We start from the raw sequence: 15,179 nt of genomic DNA, 5'->3' as shown, positions 1-15,179 counted from the left end.
GATCCTATCCTTAAATCTAAGGATGAGCATCAGCATTAGTAGGGAGCCTGCAGCGTTCAGCCTTTGCTGGGTGCTGTCCTGACCTTGGGGCGATCTTCCTTTCTCAGAGCCACAGCTTCCAATTTGGCTTCATACTCTGCTTGAACTTGGTCCCTCTTCTTCAGCACACTCTGTGGAAGGTAGAGAGAAGCATGTTAACAGTCTGTAAAGGGGCCTCCAACTCCCAGCCCTCCCCAAATCCAGTGCCCTGGCCAGCCATGTGTTCCCAGGACAGGGATTGTGGTCCAGAAGCTGTACATGACATGAGCTCTGAGAACAGGAGGGAAGGAAGGAGAATCAATCCTGGAGACTGGGCTTTCCAGGGAAGAACGCCGCCAGATGTTGACAGCAGTAGATTTTGGAAAGGGCAAGTGGGGAGATGTGCACCCACCAGCACACTGCCCAGAGGCCTCAGCCTTACCATGTACAGAGAACTCTGACAGATGCCGAGCTCTGTGCTTAAACACAGGGCCGTCTTTGTTTTCAGTGGAAAAAAACAGTTAAAATAATTAATTATTAATTTACAAAACTGACAAAAATTACACATATTTATTGTGCACAAAGTGTTCCAAAATACATGCATATTATGGTGTGGCTACACTGAGCTAATTAGCAGACATTACCTCATGCTTATTTCTTTGTGGTGAGAGCATTTAAATCTGCTCTCAGCAATCTTCATGAATACACTAATCAGCTATCGTCACTCCATTACAGAATGATTATAGGCGAGTTCTTGACTCCTTAGTGTTGGCTGATCCCTGGTGGACTGACCTGTCCACTGTTCCATCAGCCGCTTGTTTGTTGTCTACTCTGGGTCGGGAACTGGATGAAGAGACTCAATCCTCACCTGAGGGTTCACACTGAACCCTCGGGTACGTACACAAGTTCTGTGTGACAGGTCTGAGTCCCTAGAACCACGCAGCAGGCCTGTCAGGATGAGCAGCAAATGGACTCAATGACAGCCAGCCTGGGAGGGACAGAGGCAAGGCAGGTGGGTGCTCACGTGAGAGGTGTGAGGGCGTGTTCACTCTTCAGTCCACACTAGCAAGGAGCACCTGAGAGTGAATGGCACCTTGAGCCTGTGCCCTGGGCTCCCTTCCCTCCCCAATCTTAGCTCGGCTGCCCAGACCCTACAGTGCCAGACACAAGAGTCTACAGTAGAAAAAGACATCTCAGTTCTTCCCCTCAACCTTCCTCAGGTACATCAGAAAATGGCAAACCAGGAATGGTGAGAGCCTTCTTACCCACTGACTCAGAAGCCACAAGTTTCCAAGACAGGTTCTAATCATAAACTCCACACAGGGACCTTCCAACACGGCATGGAGTCAGGGCAAGAAGGACCCATTCCTGAACTATTAGGCACTTGGTGTCCCTGGGGATGTGTTCAAAAGTGCTGAGTGCCTAAATGCCTGAGGGCACTCTACGGCCCATCTCCTAAAGGGACTCATCCACACTGGGAGGCCCACGTCCTCTCCTGAGGAATTTACTTTGAAGAATATATAACTGTAATCACTCATTCTCTCCAGGCGGGCCAGTCATCTTCCTCCTAAGCGCTCTGATGCTCACTCCCCACACTCATGCATGTCTCCAGTGGAGCTTTCTGTTGTGAGGGAAACGGTCTATAACACAGCAGTTACTAGCCCCATCTGCCTGACAAGAACCTGGCACGTGGCTCATGTGACTGAAGAAACAGGGGTGTGTGTGTGTGTGTGTGTGTGTGTGTGTTTTGTGTGTGAATGCAGGTTCCCACCAGAACCAGAGGTGTCAGATCCCCCTGAAGCTTGAGTTATAAACAGTTGTGAGCATCTGGCGTGGGTGGTGGAACCATAATTTGGGTCCTCTGCAAAAGCAGCAAGTGCTCTTAACCACTGAGCCATCTCTCCAGCCCTGAATTTTATTCATTTTATTAAATTTAAAGTCAAATACATCATCATATATGGCCAGTGGCTACCACATTGAACAGCTAAACCTATAAAACAAAACCAAGGAAAATAACAAGGATTTCTGATTTCACAAAGTCTAGGCTATAATCTAAATCTACCTGTCTGGTACTAGGAGTACTGAAAACCATCCTCTCTACCCAAGAGAAATAAACTCACGACGCTGTCTGTGGGAGCGACGGCATCTTACCCAGCGTGTGTGCGCGTGTGTGTGTGTGTGTGGTGTGTGTGTGTGTGTGTGTGTGTGTGTATACTCCCTTCACAGAACGCCGCACATCTTACTGGAAAAGGCAGACATTTTCAGTCTAGCACATCAAGGAATGAAGCCGCACAGACAGGTGCTCTGTTGGTGTGACCAGAATCTCCGAACCAACATTCTTGAGAACGGCCTTGGGCTGTCAGCCCAGCGTGTGGTTTTCTCTCCCTGGTTTGTATTATGTCACTTTGTTGAGGGTGCCAAGACCCTTGAAGGGAGGCAAGCGAGAGAAGGTGCATCCACCCTAGATGGTCACCACAGTCTAAAGGGCAACTGTTTACCCCATTCCACAAAGAAGGCAAGAGAAGCTCAGACCCAGCTAGTCTGGGCTGCTCTTGTGTCCACGCCTCTGCCGCTCAATCTCCCCTGGAGCAAATAGATGCTGTCTTCATGAGCAGGCTCAGGGGAGGACCTGGGCTTACATCCCATGATCACCAGACAGCATGAAAGGCTCCCGGCAACCTGGTGGAGGCGAAGGACACAGAGTCTACTGTCTAAATGAGGAGACTCGGTATGGTGACAGTACAGGGTGTCCCACTGCGGGATGACAGGACAGCAGCATCTCAGTGTCCACCATCTTCTGACTTAGGGTTTTACAGCCTGACCACAACCCAGCCATGCTGAAGGCTGGGTATCTTCTAAGGGGAATCCTCTACACACTGCTGGCCATGTTAAGGATGTCTCCCCATTTCAAACACACAGTTTCTGGGGATACAACTGGCCAAACCAGCTTATGACTGTAAGAGAGGGTTGATATGGGAACGAAAGAGCCGGAAGCGCCATCTCCAGAGAGGCCCCTGCCTCCGATGGACGAACACAAACTACCTGAGCCTCTCTGGAGGACACCAGCTTTCCTCCCCAACTTCCGCCTTTCAGAATCACGATTCATCAACCTAGGGCCAGAGAAGAGAACCAAACACTTTTGCCTTCACGGTGCTCCCATGCCAGAGAGGAGGTGGACAAGAAGCACGCAAGCAGTATTGGGGTGGCACGAAGTGTCACCCAGGAAAAGCAAAACAGGGACAAACATGGGGAGGACTGAGGGCTGGGGGACAGGGTGAAGAGAATCAGAACGGCTTCTCTTGGATGCCGTTTTCAGATGCTGAGCCCTTCAGCAGGATTTTAAGTGGTCCTAAGAATCTGGAACTTCAGATGAAGAGAAGGCAAAGGACTCAGCTCTGTGCTCACTTTTAACAAGAAAATTGTGAGGAAAAAGAAAAGATGGAAAGAGACTTTAAAACATTTAAGGAACCTCCCAATGAATATACAGATTCTGATGGGTTTGGGAGGGAGGACTATAAAAATCGTGTGAGACAATTTGAGCACTACTGGATAGGTGACCATAGTAAGAAACTGTTTATTAAAAGTGTGTGTGTGTGTGTGTGTGTGTGTGTGTGTGTGTGTGTGTGTTACACTGCACACCCATGTTCAAGCACACAGAGCCCAGAGGAGGACACTGGGTGTCCCCCTCTATCAATCTCCACCTTATTCTCCTGAGACAAGGTCTCTCACAGAACCTGGAGTTTATAGGTTTAGCATTCAGCAAGCCCCAGTAATGCTCCTGTTTCTGTTACCCCCTACCGCCACCCAGCACTGGGTTACAGATGCATGGAGCCACACCTGGCTTATGTGGGTACCAGAAATCCAAACTCAGTTCCCCAAGCTTTCATAGAAAGTACTCTTAGCCAACTCCCCACACCCAGTCATCTCCCCAGCCCAGTAATTGTACATGATTTTTCCTACTGTGCTGAGGGGCTGAACCCTGGTCCTCAAACATGCTAGACAAGTGTTCCACCACTGAGCTACCCAGCCCTTGGCTTTAGTTTGTAGCAGTTGTGATAATGATATGGTATTTTTACTTGACTATAGGAACATGCATATTTGAGGTGCTAAGTATTTTCTACAAAATTATAATGATGCTGAGGATTCGCTTTAAAACACTAGGGGGGTGGGGTGGGAGTGGATGGATCATGAGTGGCTACTCTTGCACTCTTGAACACGTGAGGTGGACTTGCTAGACTTTCAGTTTCTGGACATGTTTGAAATTTCTACAACAGAATTATCAAACAATACAAATGTGATACCTGTCACCCAAAACGTTCGCAATGAACTAACAGTGCCAATGATGCGTTTGTGGCAAACAGCCTTTGCCTACAATGAGAAAACCACCTGGAGGAATCAGGGGCACAATCTGTGGTTTGACTTTCAGTATCAACACTGGATTTCTTCCCAGAAAACACCACAATTGTGAGTATATACCAGAGAACACAATGCGTCTCCTCCTGAGAGCAAGTCCGAGTCTTCCCCTGGAGAGGCTGTGAGCTCATAAACTGTGGGACAGGAAAGAGGGCTCCAGCAGCTGCCAAGAGGCTTCCTTAAAGACTCACTTTGGTTCAGTCAAAGCTAGTACCAGTAACCACCATCAGAGCCAAGCCAGCAGGGCCTTCCTGGTCCTAAAGCCCATCAGCAGGTGGAGGGGGAAAAGGTGGTCTCCAGGCCTCGACTAAGCTCCCTCTCAATTTCAGTTTTCCTAACAAATACCAAAGTTTCTCTCACTAATCTAAAACATCTGGGCATGGTGGCATGCACATTTAATCCTAGCACTCAGGAGGCAGAGGCAGGCGGATCTCTGTGAGTCCGAGGCCAGCCTGGTCTGTACATTGAGTTCCAGGACAGCCAGTGCTACAAGGAGAGACCTGTCTTGAAATAAGATAAAATATCACAAAGTTTTCTGGAAAGAAGAACTACAGGACTCTCTTGGAGAGTAAAATATGAAAAAGGATTTTTAGGCAGCATGAATATTCAATGGCAAGGGAACCAATAAAGCCACACTTCACTCTCTGAGAGTCATTCAAGCCCCTCCCACCCCAACAATCTTAGACTTTGTTGTCAGGACACCCCTGTGCACCCCTGAGCAGTCTGCAGAGGTGTCTTTCTGGAACCAAAAGGGCCAACAGGCAACCTCTTTTCCTAGCAGCTTCCCTCAGCTGGTCCTGGGCCAGAGCTTGGGTTTCACATACTGGCAGCAACACTTCCTTTCGCCATGCCCTTCCCTACCACACCGGAGACGATCCTTCTCCCCGCCCCATTAACCTGACTGCAGTATTTTGGGGATCAATGATCAAGAAACTCAGTACAGTGCTTCACACATGTGGTGAAGGAAGAGGAAAGCCAACACCTCTTTACCGTGTGACTTCAGCTGCTCTGGCGACCCTGTGTCTCACAGTGTAGCCCATGTCTTAATTAAAAGACCAGGTAAAGCTTTGCTTAACAACAATTTAAAATCCTGTTCGAAGAACAAATGTATATTGAATATTAACACATTTGCCACATGCTAGAATAGAACAATCTGTACAATACCCTGAAACTGTGCGTGCACTGGATTCTGTCTGAGCAAGGTTAGGGAGCATCCTGATGAAGGGTGTGTGTATAAGAATCAAGTCCAGACAAATACCAAGGAGTATAAAAATTTATTCTTCGTTTACAAAAGCAAGCACTGTTAGCCTTGTAAGCAAAGTGAAAAACGTTTTGGTTCATTGAAATAATTTAGGATGCCTTCCCATACTTGCTTCAGCCACACAATTAAAAGTTCTTCCTCTCTCTATGTATCTGTATTTAAAAGCAATGTAACGGATGAGAAGAAGCTGCAGGTTTGGGGCCAGAAGTTTTAGGTTTTCAGCTTCTATTCCAATAATCATCAAATTATTATATTATTATTATTATTATTATTATTATTATTATTATTATTATAACACATCACCTCTGAGCCAGGCACAGTGATGTATGCCTGGAAGTCAGTTAGTACTCAGGACATAGCTGTTTTTAAGTGGGAGGATCAGGAGTTCAGGGCTATCCTTGGCTACCTGAAGGGGCTGCTTGGAGGTGGGCTTCCAACTCAGAGGCACGTATCTTCTCATGCGGTTAGGAAGACAGATCCTTTCTCTACCTGGTGCCACCGTCCAGGAGTGCCCTGAAGCTGTGTTCTCAGCCAGGCTCTATGAGCCGTATGCGGGGCATGAGACCATCTCCATCCTTACGCTATAGAGATCTACAGATCTGTGTGTCCTCACAGCTGGTTTGTCTCACTCACCACCACTAGACCAAAGTCGTCCTCACTCTCACACTTTTCTATGTTACCTTTCTCCCTTAAGCACACAATGGCACTTGCTGGACTGGTTCTCCTCTTACCCATTTTGCAGGATAACTAGCACATTCTTTTTACTCAAAAGACTTGTACCTTCAGGTGTGGGAGATTTTATTGTACTACCTCTTTCCTAATTGCCTTCCCTTGGTTATTCCTGTTCCCTCAGTCAGGAATTCTCCGAAAGATGCTGAGCCTTGAGATTAATGCCGCACTGCCCTCACCTTCTGCCACAGCTCTGCATATCTGCAGTTGTGTTTTACTGTCCAACTACTTCTTTTGGTCTTGCTTTCTAAGATTTCCTCAACCACATGTTCCAACTTTACCAATTTTATTTAACGAATCATGTGCTTTTTTAGTTAATTAATTTTTATGTGTATGGGTACTCTGCTGGCTTGTATGTCTGTGCCCGTCGCCTGAAGAGGCTAGAAGTGGATTCCTGGGTCTGGATCTACAAACAGTTGTGAGCTGCCATGTAGGTGCTGGGAACTGAACTCAGGTCCTCTGGAAGAGCAGCCAGTGCTCTCAACCACTGAGCCATCTCTCCAGCCCCAACAAATCATGTTTTTTAAGTTCCCAAAGTTATCTAACCATCCTTCTCCCACAGCATCTCATTTCTCAATATGAGAACTCTGATTGAAAATTTCTTCCGATCTTTCCTTCCACTTAAATCACATCCTCTGTTCACCACACATTCTATTTATACGTCTGTGGTATCAGTCTTCCCAACTGCAGAGAAGAGTCAAGTACCACATGCAATAATTCAGAGCCTTTGGATGAGTGTGCAAAAAGCAAGCCAGCTTACCTTCATGGAGTCAGAGTAGAGAATGTATTCCCTGAGCACTGGTAGAAACTCCTCTGTTATGTCATCAGTCAGCTCTTCCAAGGCTGTGGAGCAGTTCCCAATGCAGGCCGAAACACCTTCCAGGGGCTCTGCCAGCTCGCCTTCCAAGGCACTCCACGTGGAATACACAGGCCCATATTCCCTCAGCTCTACAAGGTACTCTATAGGAAGAGAAGCCACTTGGTTGGTGAGCTCTCACTGCTATGACTGATTTAGGACTCCACGACAGAGACCCCTCTGCATGAGGGTGCACAGCCTTGGCTGTTCTCTTTCCTGGGCACTCCTTCCTTTACATGTAATATATTCCTAACATTTGTCTCCAAGCTACTGTAAGTTACTAACATTTGAATATCTAGGATTCTTGTTACTAGGAACCAAAATGCCTTATGGGGGAAATGGCTAAGAGCCAAATCCAGAGAACTTCTTTGAAAATAATCACCTCTACCCATGCTGCAAGTGCAATACTTTGCAGTGTGTGTGTGTGTGTGTGTGTGTGTGTGTGTGTGTGTGTGGTGGTGGGGGCTTTCATATAGGTGCAGAGGGCCTCAGATCCCCTGGAACTGGAGTTATAGGTGGTTGTGAGCCACCAGGTAGGTGCTAGGAACTGAATCCAGGTCCTCTGCAAGAGCAACAAGTGCTCTTAACCTGAGTCATGTCTCCAGTACTCGGCAGGGGGATCTTTTTGAAAGAAAACAAATCAGTCACGTAGAAAAACAACGGGATTACAGGGAGCACTTTGCTGAAAGAGATGCGTCTGACTCAGTCCCTCACCCAGTAGTCCATCAATGGTTGCAGGGACTAAGAAAACAATTATTACCTGGCCCTTCCCTTGTTACCAAGATTCCTGCCATTTTTAACAGAATGTGGTTGCTGTTGTTTAACTATTAGGAAATGGCAGTAACTGAGGTGTTTTAAACACCTGTGTGACAAGTTTCATGTCTTGGTGTGATAATTATCATTGTTCAGGTGTCTGGCCTATGTAAGGGAACAAAGTGCCCCCCTGTTACTGGGATGTGGTTAATCAGGTGGCCATGACAGGAGAAGGGTAGACACACAGGCAGTGGTGGTGATGTGGATGGACTTAGGCTTGAGCAACTCCCCGGCTCAGAAGAGGATGTGAAGTGAAGCAGGGCAAGGTGAAGGTGTTCAAAAGCTCACTGGGTCACAACCTTGGCAAACACAGTTCTTGTGTCCCCACACTGTTCTTGTGAACCATCTCTCTGTTAAGTTCATTTCTGTAATCATCAGCCCTGTGGATGGAGAGCATGGGAAAAGCACCAGGCTGGGTGCAGGACAAGGTCCGACTGCAAAATTACATTCTTGTTACAACCAGCTCCTCCCGCTTCGTATCTGGTCTTTAAGCAGAATAAGACCTGATTCTGTCACTGTGGCATTTCTGCAGGTTTTAAGCAGAATAAGACCTGATTCTGTCACTGTGGCATTTCTGCAGGTTGTTTCAGCCGGGCATATATGAATGTCATTCCTGCTACTCTGAGCACCATCAGTCTCAACAGAGAGCTCACCTATTTCTTCTTTGATGATCCGCTGGGCTATCCGATCGATGGTTCCCAGTTTGAGTGCAAACGTGTCTAAGTAGTCGCCAATGGCTGCAAACTCCAGAGGCCGACTCCTCAGCTTATAGCCTCCCGTGACATGCTTGACGGACTCACCCACTCTGGTCAGCAGTGTTATCCCCTGCTTCTTGTAGGCATTCAGGTCCTGCAGACAACAAAGTGCCATCTTGGTCACACAGCCAGGGCTAAGGAAACCTGAAGCCAGTGACTACTGGAAACAGAAGAACTAGAAAGCAGGAGCTGTCGGCCACACACACATCACAGCCCCACATAGGAACTCTTTCCCCGGGAGGCCAAACAAACACCTATCTACCCTTAGAGGGCAAACCAAAGCACAAGTCCGGTGTCCAAACTGAGGGATGCTGTGGGATGGTCTGTATGTCAAATGTGTTGCTGATTGGTCAATAAATAAATCACTGATTGGCCAGTGGCCAGGCAGGAAGTATAGGCGGGACTAACAGAGAGGAGAATTGAGAGAACAGGAAGCTGGGTGAGAGAGACACTGCCAGCCGCCACCATGACAAGCCGCATGTGAAGATCCCGGTAAGCCACGAGCCATGTGGCAAGGTATAGATTTATGAAAATGGATTAATTTAAGCTGTAAGAACAGTTAGCAAGAAGCCTGCCACGGCCATACAGTTTGTAACCAATATAAGTCTCTGTGTTTACTTGGTTGGGTCTGAGCGGCTGTGGGACTGGTGGGTGACAAAGATTTGTCCTGACTGTGGGCAAGGCAGGAAAACTCTAGCTACAGAGGGGCCAGTCAGTTCACTGAGCTTACAGAGTACAGGGGAGGGGTCACTTACAGGAGCGAGGGGCCACACACACAAGAAAGTCTCACTCCAGCATGGACATCCCCAGAGCCGAAAACATGGATAGCCTCCCTCAGCTAAACCTCTAGCATCTCCCAAGACCATGAAGCCACGTGCAATCAGGAAGAATTATATACAGCTGGCTGTAAAGTGAAGGAAGGCGTGGCTGGGTTCAAGGGAGGGTCCAATGAAGACCCCCCCACCCCACCCACCACACACATGCCTATCTTTCTTTGAGGGAACAACAAGTCACCAGGCCCTACTCTTGAGGGTCTCTTGCAAAAAGTCACGGCTGCTCTGACAAGATGATGGCTGTTCTGTTTGGAGAACAGCACTCTACAACAGACCCCCAGACTCACATCCATATGTTCATGTCCAGCTTCCCTGTCAACAGGCTAGGCCCCAGACCCTCTGGGCAAATCTACCCCCTGCCTTTAAATGCAACACTCTTTCTAACAAAACTTTTAAAACCTCTGGTAAAAAATGCCCCGTGCTGTCTTAGCACAAAACTAAACACCCAAAGATTCATTCCATTCCCTCACTCAGACTCAACTAGAGCCATATAAGGAAGGGAGAAGGTGGAGGGTAGTGCGCTAAGAAGAAACAGCAGACACGCTGCTAGGAAACTCAGGTGAACTGTCACTGCAAACAAATTTTAAACTCTGAATTTCCCGTGGGTCAAGGCAAAAGTGGGAAATGGGTTGAACCTTTAAACCTCTTGTATCCAAATTTAAAAAGACACAGTGTTCAGCATAGTGGTACATACCTTTGGTCCCATTACTCAGGCGGTAGAGGCAGGTGGATTTCTGTGAGTTCAAGGCCAGCTTAGTCTGTATAGTAAGACCCTGTCCCACAAACAAACAAACAGACAGACAAACAGCTCTCAGGGCTGAGCTGGTGGCGCATGCCCATGACTCCAGCACTTGGGAGGCTGAGGGATGAGGATCAGGAGTTTGAGCTAGCATTGGCTACAAAGTGAGATCCTACCATGGTCACTGTTCCATTGCTGTGAAGAGACACCGTGACTACAGCAACACTTAGAAAGCATGTAACTGGGACTTGCTTACAATTTCTGAGGTTTAGTCCATTCTCATCATAGCAGGGAACATGGTGATATGCATGGTGCTGGAGAAGTCACTGAGATCCACATCCTGATCCACTGGCAGAGAGAGGGAGGGAAAGGAGAGGGCTGGGAAGGGAACAGGAGGGCTGCGGAGGAGAGGAGAGAAGAGGAAAAGAGAAGAGAGAAATCCTGATCTATTGGGCAGGGTGGGACAGACAGACTGACAGACACTGGGCCTGGTGTGGGTTTTTGAAATCTCGGAGCCCACCCCCAGTGATACACTTTCCTCAACAAGGCCACACCTCCCAATCCTTTCCACTCCCTGATGACTAAGCATTCAAATACAAGAGCCTACAGGGACCATTCTTATCCAAACCACCACAGGCCCCGTCTCAAACCAGCAACAGACTGAGAGTGTATAAGCTCATCGCGGAAACAAGCCTGTGCCCACTACTGAACTCACTCTTTACGCTGTCCCGTATCACCTTCAAAAATGGGTTTACAGAAGGTGCTGGTATGTTGCTCATACCCACAGCACTACAAACAGAGCACTCACCCCCAGTTCACAGAGGGGGATGACTGATGAGCGGCAAGGCTGCCATGCCCACCTGAGAACAACACCGATCCCTCTCGGGCCTCTCCATCTCATTTCCCTTCCAAGTCAGGCAGCTGGGAGAACATTCTAAAGCTTCCATCTCCCATCCTGACGTCCTGACAGGAAACCTCCCGAAAGGCACCAGGCCTCCTCAGGGCTGTCACTGAAGCCTCACTGTTGCTGGGTTCTTGGAGTTCCTTCCACAGGTGACTTGTTTTAGAGACTAGACTCAAGTGGCTCGCTCGACTTCACACTCTCCCCTTCAAACAAAAGGCACATGCCTGAGGTAAGTCAACTAACAAGTGGATGGAATTATTAGTGGCACCTATCTAACCAACAAATCCATTCCACCACAAATGAAGGCCACGCCTACACAGTCCACTAAGCTTCCTCACACTCCCAGCACCATTGGCTTCGTCTTGGAGACATGTCTAGATTGGGATAAGGGCATGTCATCCCCAAGATGCTGCATATAGGTGGTTCATCTAAGAACTTAGACTCACTCCACGCTGTAAGACACTGCCTGAAGCTTAGCGCCTTCATCGACAGCTGCGACTACCCAGGGACCCATAGGTCAGGACCCATAGCACCTCCCAAATGCTGGAATTAAAAGTGTACTACTCACAGGAGGAAGACCATCAGACCCTCAGCTGAGACTCTAGCCACTCCTCCCTAGACCTCCCTCCCAGCTGTATGGAATTCTCCTTTGTGGTGGGAGTGAGCTTATTTATATACAGCACAGGAATTTAATGGAAGGGAATACTCATCTATGCAACCACAGGAACATACACTGGGGTGAGACTCTTGTTGTGTGGTTGATTTAATCATACATTCTGCTGTATGTAACCCTTTCCCCAGGCTCTGTAAACAAAACCCAATGAACCCACTGGTTTGTGGAGCTCGGCTGTGGAGGCATCATTATGTCGGTCTGCCATTGGCGCCCTATCTGGAGGAGGAAGAGATATTTGCTGACGTCTCCCCAGGGGGGTTCACACAACAGTATGTCAAAGGAAAATATGGAAGAGGTGGGTGAGGAGAAACAGCTCTTGTCTCATGTGTAGAGTTTCAGATTTGTTAAGACTGGAAAGTTCCAGAAGAGTTCTGGAGAATGTTTGCATAGCAGTGTGAATATACTTAACATTACTGGCCTGTAGAAATGGTTAAGAAAACACGGAGGGATGGCTCAGAGGTTAAGAGCACTGGCTGCTCTTTCAGAGGTCCTGAGTTCAATTCCCAGCAACCACATGATGGCTCACAGCCATCTATAATGGGATCTGGTGCCCTCTTCTGGCCTGCAGGCAGAACACTATATACATAATAAAAAAATCTTTTAAAAAGAAAGAAAATACGTTTCACATCATATATATTTTATCATAGTTAATTTTTTTTTAAAGAAAAAATGAGTTATTTGGTGTGTTTAGTTTGGCAAGTGATATTCAAATGGGGTTACAGTTTTTTTCTTCCTGGTTTTGTTCTCTGTTTCTTCAGGCAGGGACTCATGTAGCCCAGGCTGGCCTTCAATTCACTACGTAGCTAAGGACGACCCTGTCTTAATCCTTCTGCTTCCACCTCCCAAATGCTGGGATTAAAAGTGTACACCACGCCAAGCCCGGATAGAACTCTGTGTTTAAGGGCTGCTCACCTGCACTCACTTACACGGAACAGGATTTCGATGGAGACACCGCAGGACCATATTATACATCTGAAAAAATCTGTCATACTGTTTAGCCCAGAGATCTCAGTTCACCTCTCTATCTCAGTTCACACACTATTTCCGCTCATTCTTCATGCAGATTCCTAAGGACCAGGAATCCAAGCCACAACCCTCTCCCACTTCATTCAGTAATGAGGACAGCCTGAGGCTACTGGACAAAGGACCTGCAACCTGAGAACCGACTTGCACTTTGGGAGAAAAAGAAACTTGAAGAACCCTGCCCAAGCATCAGTACCCTGAGAAATGCTTACATTAAACATGTCCAACCTGTAGGGGGAGCTAGTGCACTGGCTGCCATGGACAGACTTGAAAACAAAAACTTAGAGGACTTTGCAGATAGTTTCCATGAGTGGCAAACAGAATCTTCCAGAAGCCTTAAATGACAGCAGTTGCTATCTGTACAGATGTCTCTGTTTTCCTGTCATTTTATTAAAGGAAAATGGACAGTACTTAGACCTCAATACCCTTGTCATTAGAGTGTATATGGCTAGAATGCAGGAATCTGAAATTAAATTAAATGGGTTGGCTAGGGAGAAGCCGCCTGAGAGTCTGAGCATGTGACCCCATTTCTGCACGTGAGAGCGCAGTTCCTTAGACTGCAGGCCAGTTCTGCCAACAGCAAGCAAAACACAAGGCCAGTGAGCAAGCGACTTGAGCTTGAGCAGTCTCTAGCAACAGGCTGGAAACCAACGATTTTTCTGGCAAATGACTGGAAAGCACACCTAAGAGGAGAAAGCTGCCAGCAAGCAATGGCCAAGCCTTGGGATACAGGCGGAAACTGAGGCTAAGAGCCTCGGGACCCAATTTCCAGTCCTAGTGATGTCGTCAACTGAATGAGTTTAATCTCTCTGAACTTCAGTTTCCTTGTCTGAAAAATGAAGCTACAGTTATTTACAGGGCCTGTGAGGGGGCAGAAGGTGTAAAGGCAGAGGTGAGAATGAACACTTTGCTCAGATTATTAACTTCGTCAACCCGGATCAGACCTGGGGCATCCGACGCCAGGCGGTTCATTGTCCGCATATTTAAAACACAGCAAAATTTGGGGGAAGGGTTCCAGGCAACAATCATTCCAATTCCAGGTGCATAATAAAGCTTAAGGTGTAACTACATAGGAACTCCTTTGCAAAGTACATGTGACCATGAGTGTGGGTTCTACAGCTAAAGGGAATGGAATCTAGTGTGGTCTCTGACCAAGACAGCACAGAGGCCAGAAAGTGCATGTAATATCCTCCCTAAGGATGGGTTCTATTAACTAGGGGCTAAAGACAACGTTCTAGGGAGGGTAGAGTCTAGGATAAGCACTCCGGGTGATTTGGGTGAGGTCTGCCTCTATAGCAAAAGGTGGATGTAGTAGTGTGAATGTAATTGACCCTCATAATCTCATAGGGAGTGGTACTATTATGAGGTGTGGCTTTGTTGGAGTATGGCGTTGTTGGAGGAAGTGTGGCACTGTGGGCCTGGGCTTTGAGGTTTCCTATGCTCGGGATATTGCCCAGTGTCTCGGTCAACTTCCTGTGGCCTGCAAGACGTAGGACTCTCAGCTCCAGCACCACATCTGTCTGCATGCCGCCACGCTCCCCATCATGATAACAGACTGAACCCCTGAAACAGCAAGCAAGTCACCTCAACCAAATGTTTTCCTTTATAAGAGTTGCTGTGGTCATGGTGCTGTGGTCATGGTGTCTCTTCACAATAACAGAAACCCTAAGACAGTGGACGAGATGTGCCTCCACAGATAACAAAAATGTCGCCAGGTTGTTAACAGTGTCCACTCCCAGCCTTCTGGGTGGAAAACAGGTAATTCCTCCACTAAGGAGAGGCCCCTGTGTGTTTAACATTCCTGGTTCCCTGTGCTCTGTGGGCACAAGGACCTTTGTGTCCACAACAGGTTTTTACAGAAAACACTCTTATAATGTATTATTTTGAGTGTGTGTGTGTGTGTGTGTGTGTGTGTGAACCTTGGTGTGTGGGTGTGTAAACCTTGGTGTGTGGGTGGCATGTAGAGGTCTCTGGGTCTTTCCACCCTTATGTGGGTCCTGGAGAGAAGACTTGGCTCCTTAGGCCTCCGTGGCCAACACTTGACCCACTGAACCATCTTGCCAGCCCTGAAGAACACTCTTACCAAATGCCCAGTATTCTTCCTCTTTTGTGCCTATTGTGAGTAAGCCTCACCTACTAACACTGCCAACAAGTGTTTACTG

General features: G+C 47.5%; 1 protein-coding gene across 1 annotated transcript in view; it reads right to left on the bottom strand.

The window, feature by feature from the left end:
- The window catches only part of Snx30 (sorting nexin family member 30), a 98,973-nt gene that overhangs the window by 12,838 nt on the left and 70,956 nt on the right, over positions 1-15,179 (bottom strand). The window contains exons 5-7 of the mRNA XM_059254418.1: positions 8,744-8,939; positions 7,182-7,381; positions 84-170 (exon numbers count right to left, since the gene is read on the bottom strand). Coding sequence (XP_059110401.1) covers positions 84-170; positions 7,182-7,381; positions 8,744-8,939 — 483 coding nt within the window. The remainder of the gene's footprint in view (positions 1-83; positions 171-7,181; positions 7,382-8,743; positions 8,940-15,179) is intronic.

Source organism: Peromyscus eremicus, chromosome 2, assembly GCF_949786415.1.
Source record: "Peromyscus eremicus chromosome 2, PerEre_H2_v1, whole genome shotgun sequence".
Classification (NCBI taxonomy): domain Eukaryota; kingdom Metazoa; phylum Chordata; class Mammalia; order Rodentia; family Cricetidae; genus Peromyscus; species Peromyscus eremicus.
The sequence above is the reverse complement of the archived record's forward strand: the minus strand, read 5'-3'. Positions and strand labels throughout refer to the sequence as shown.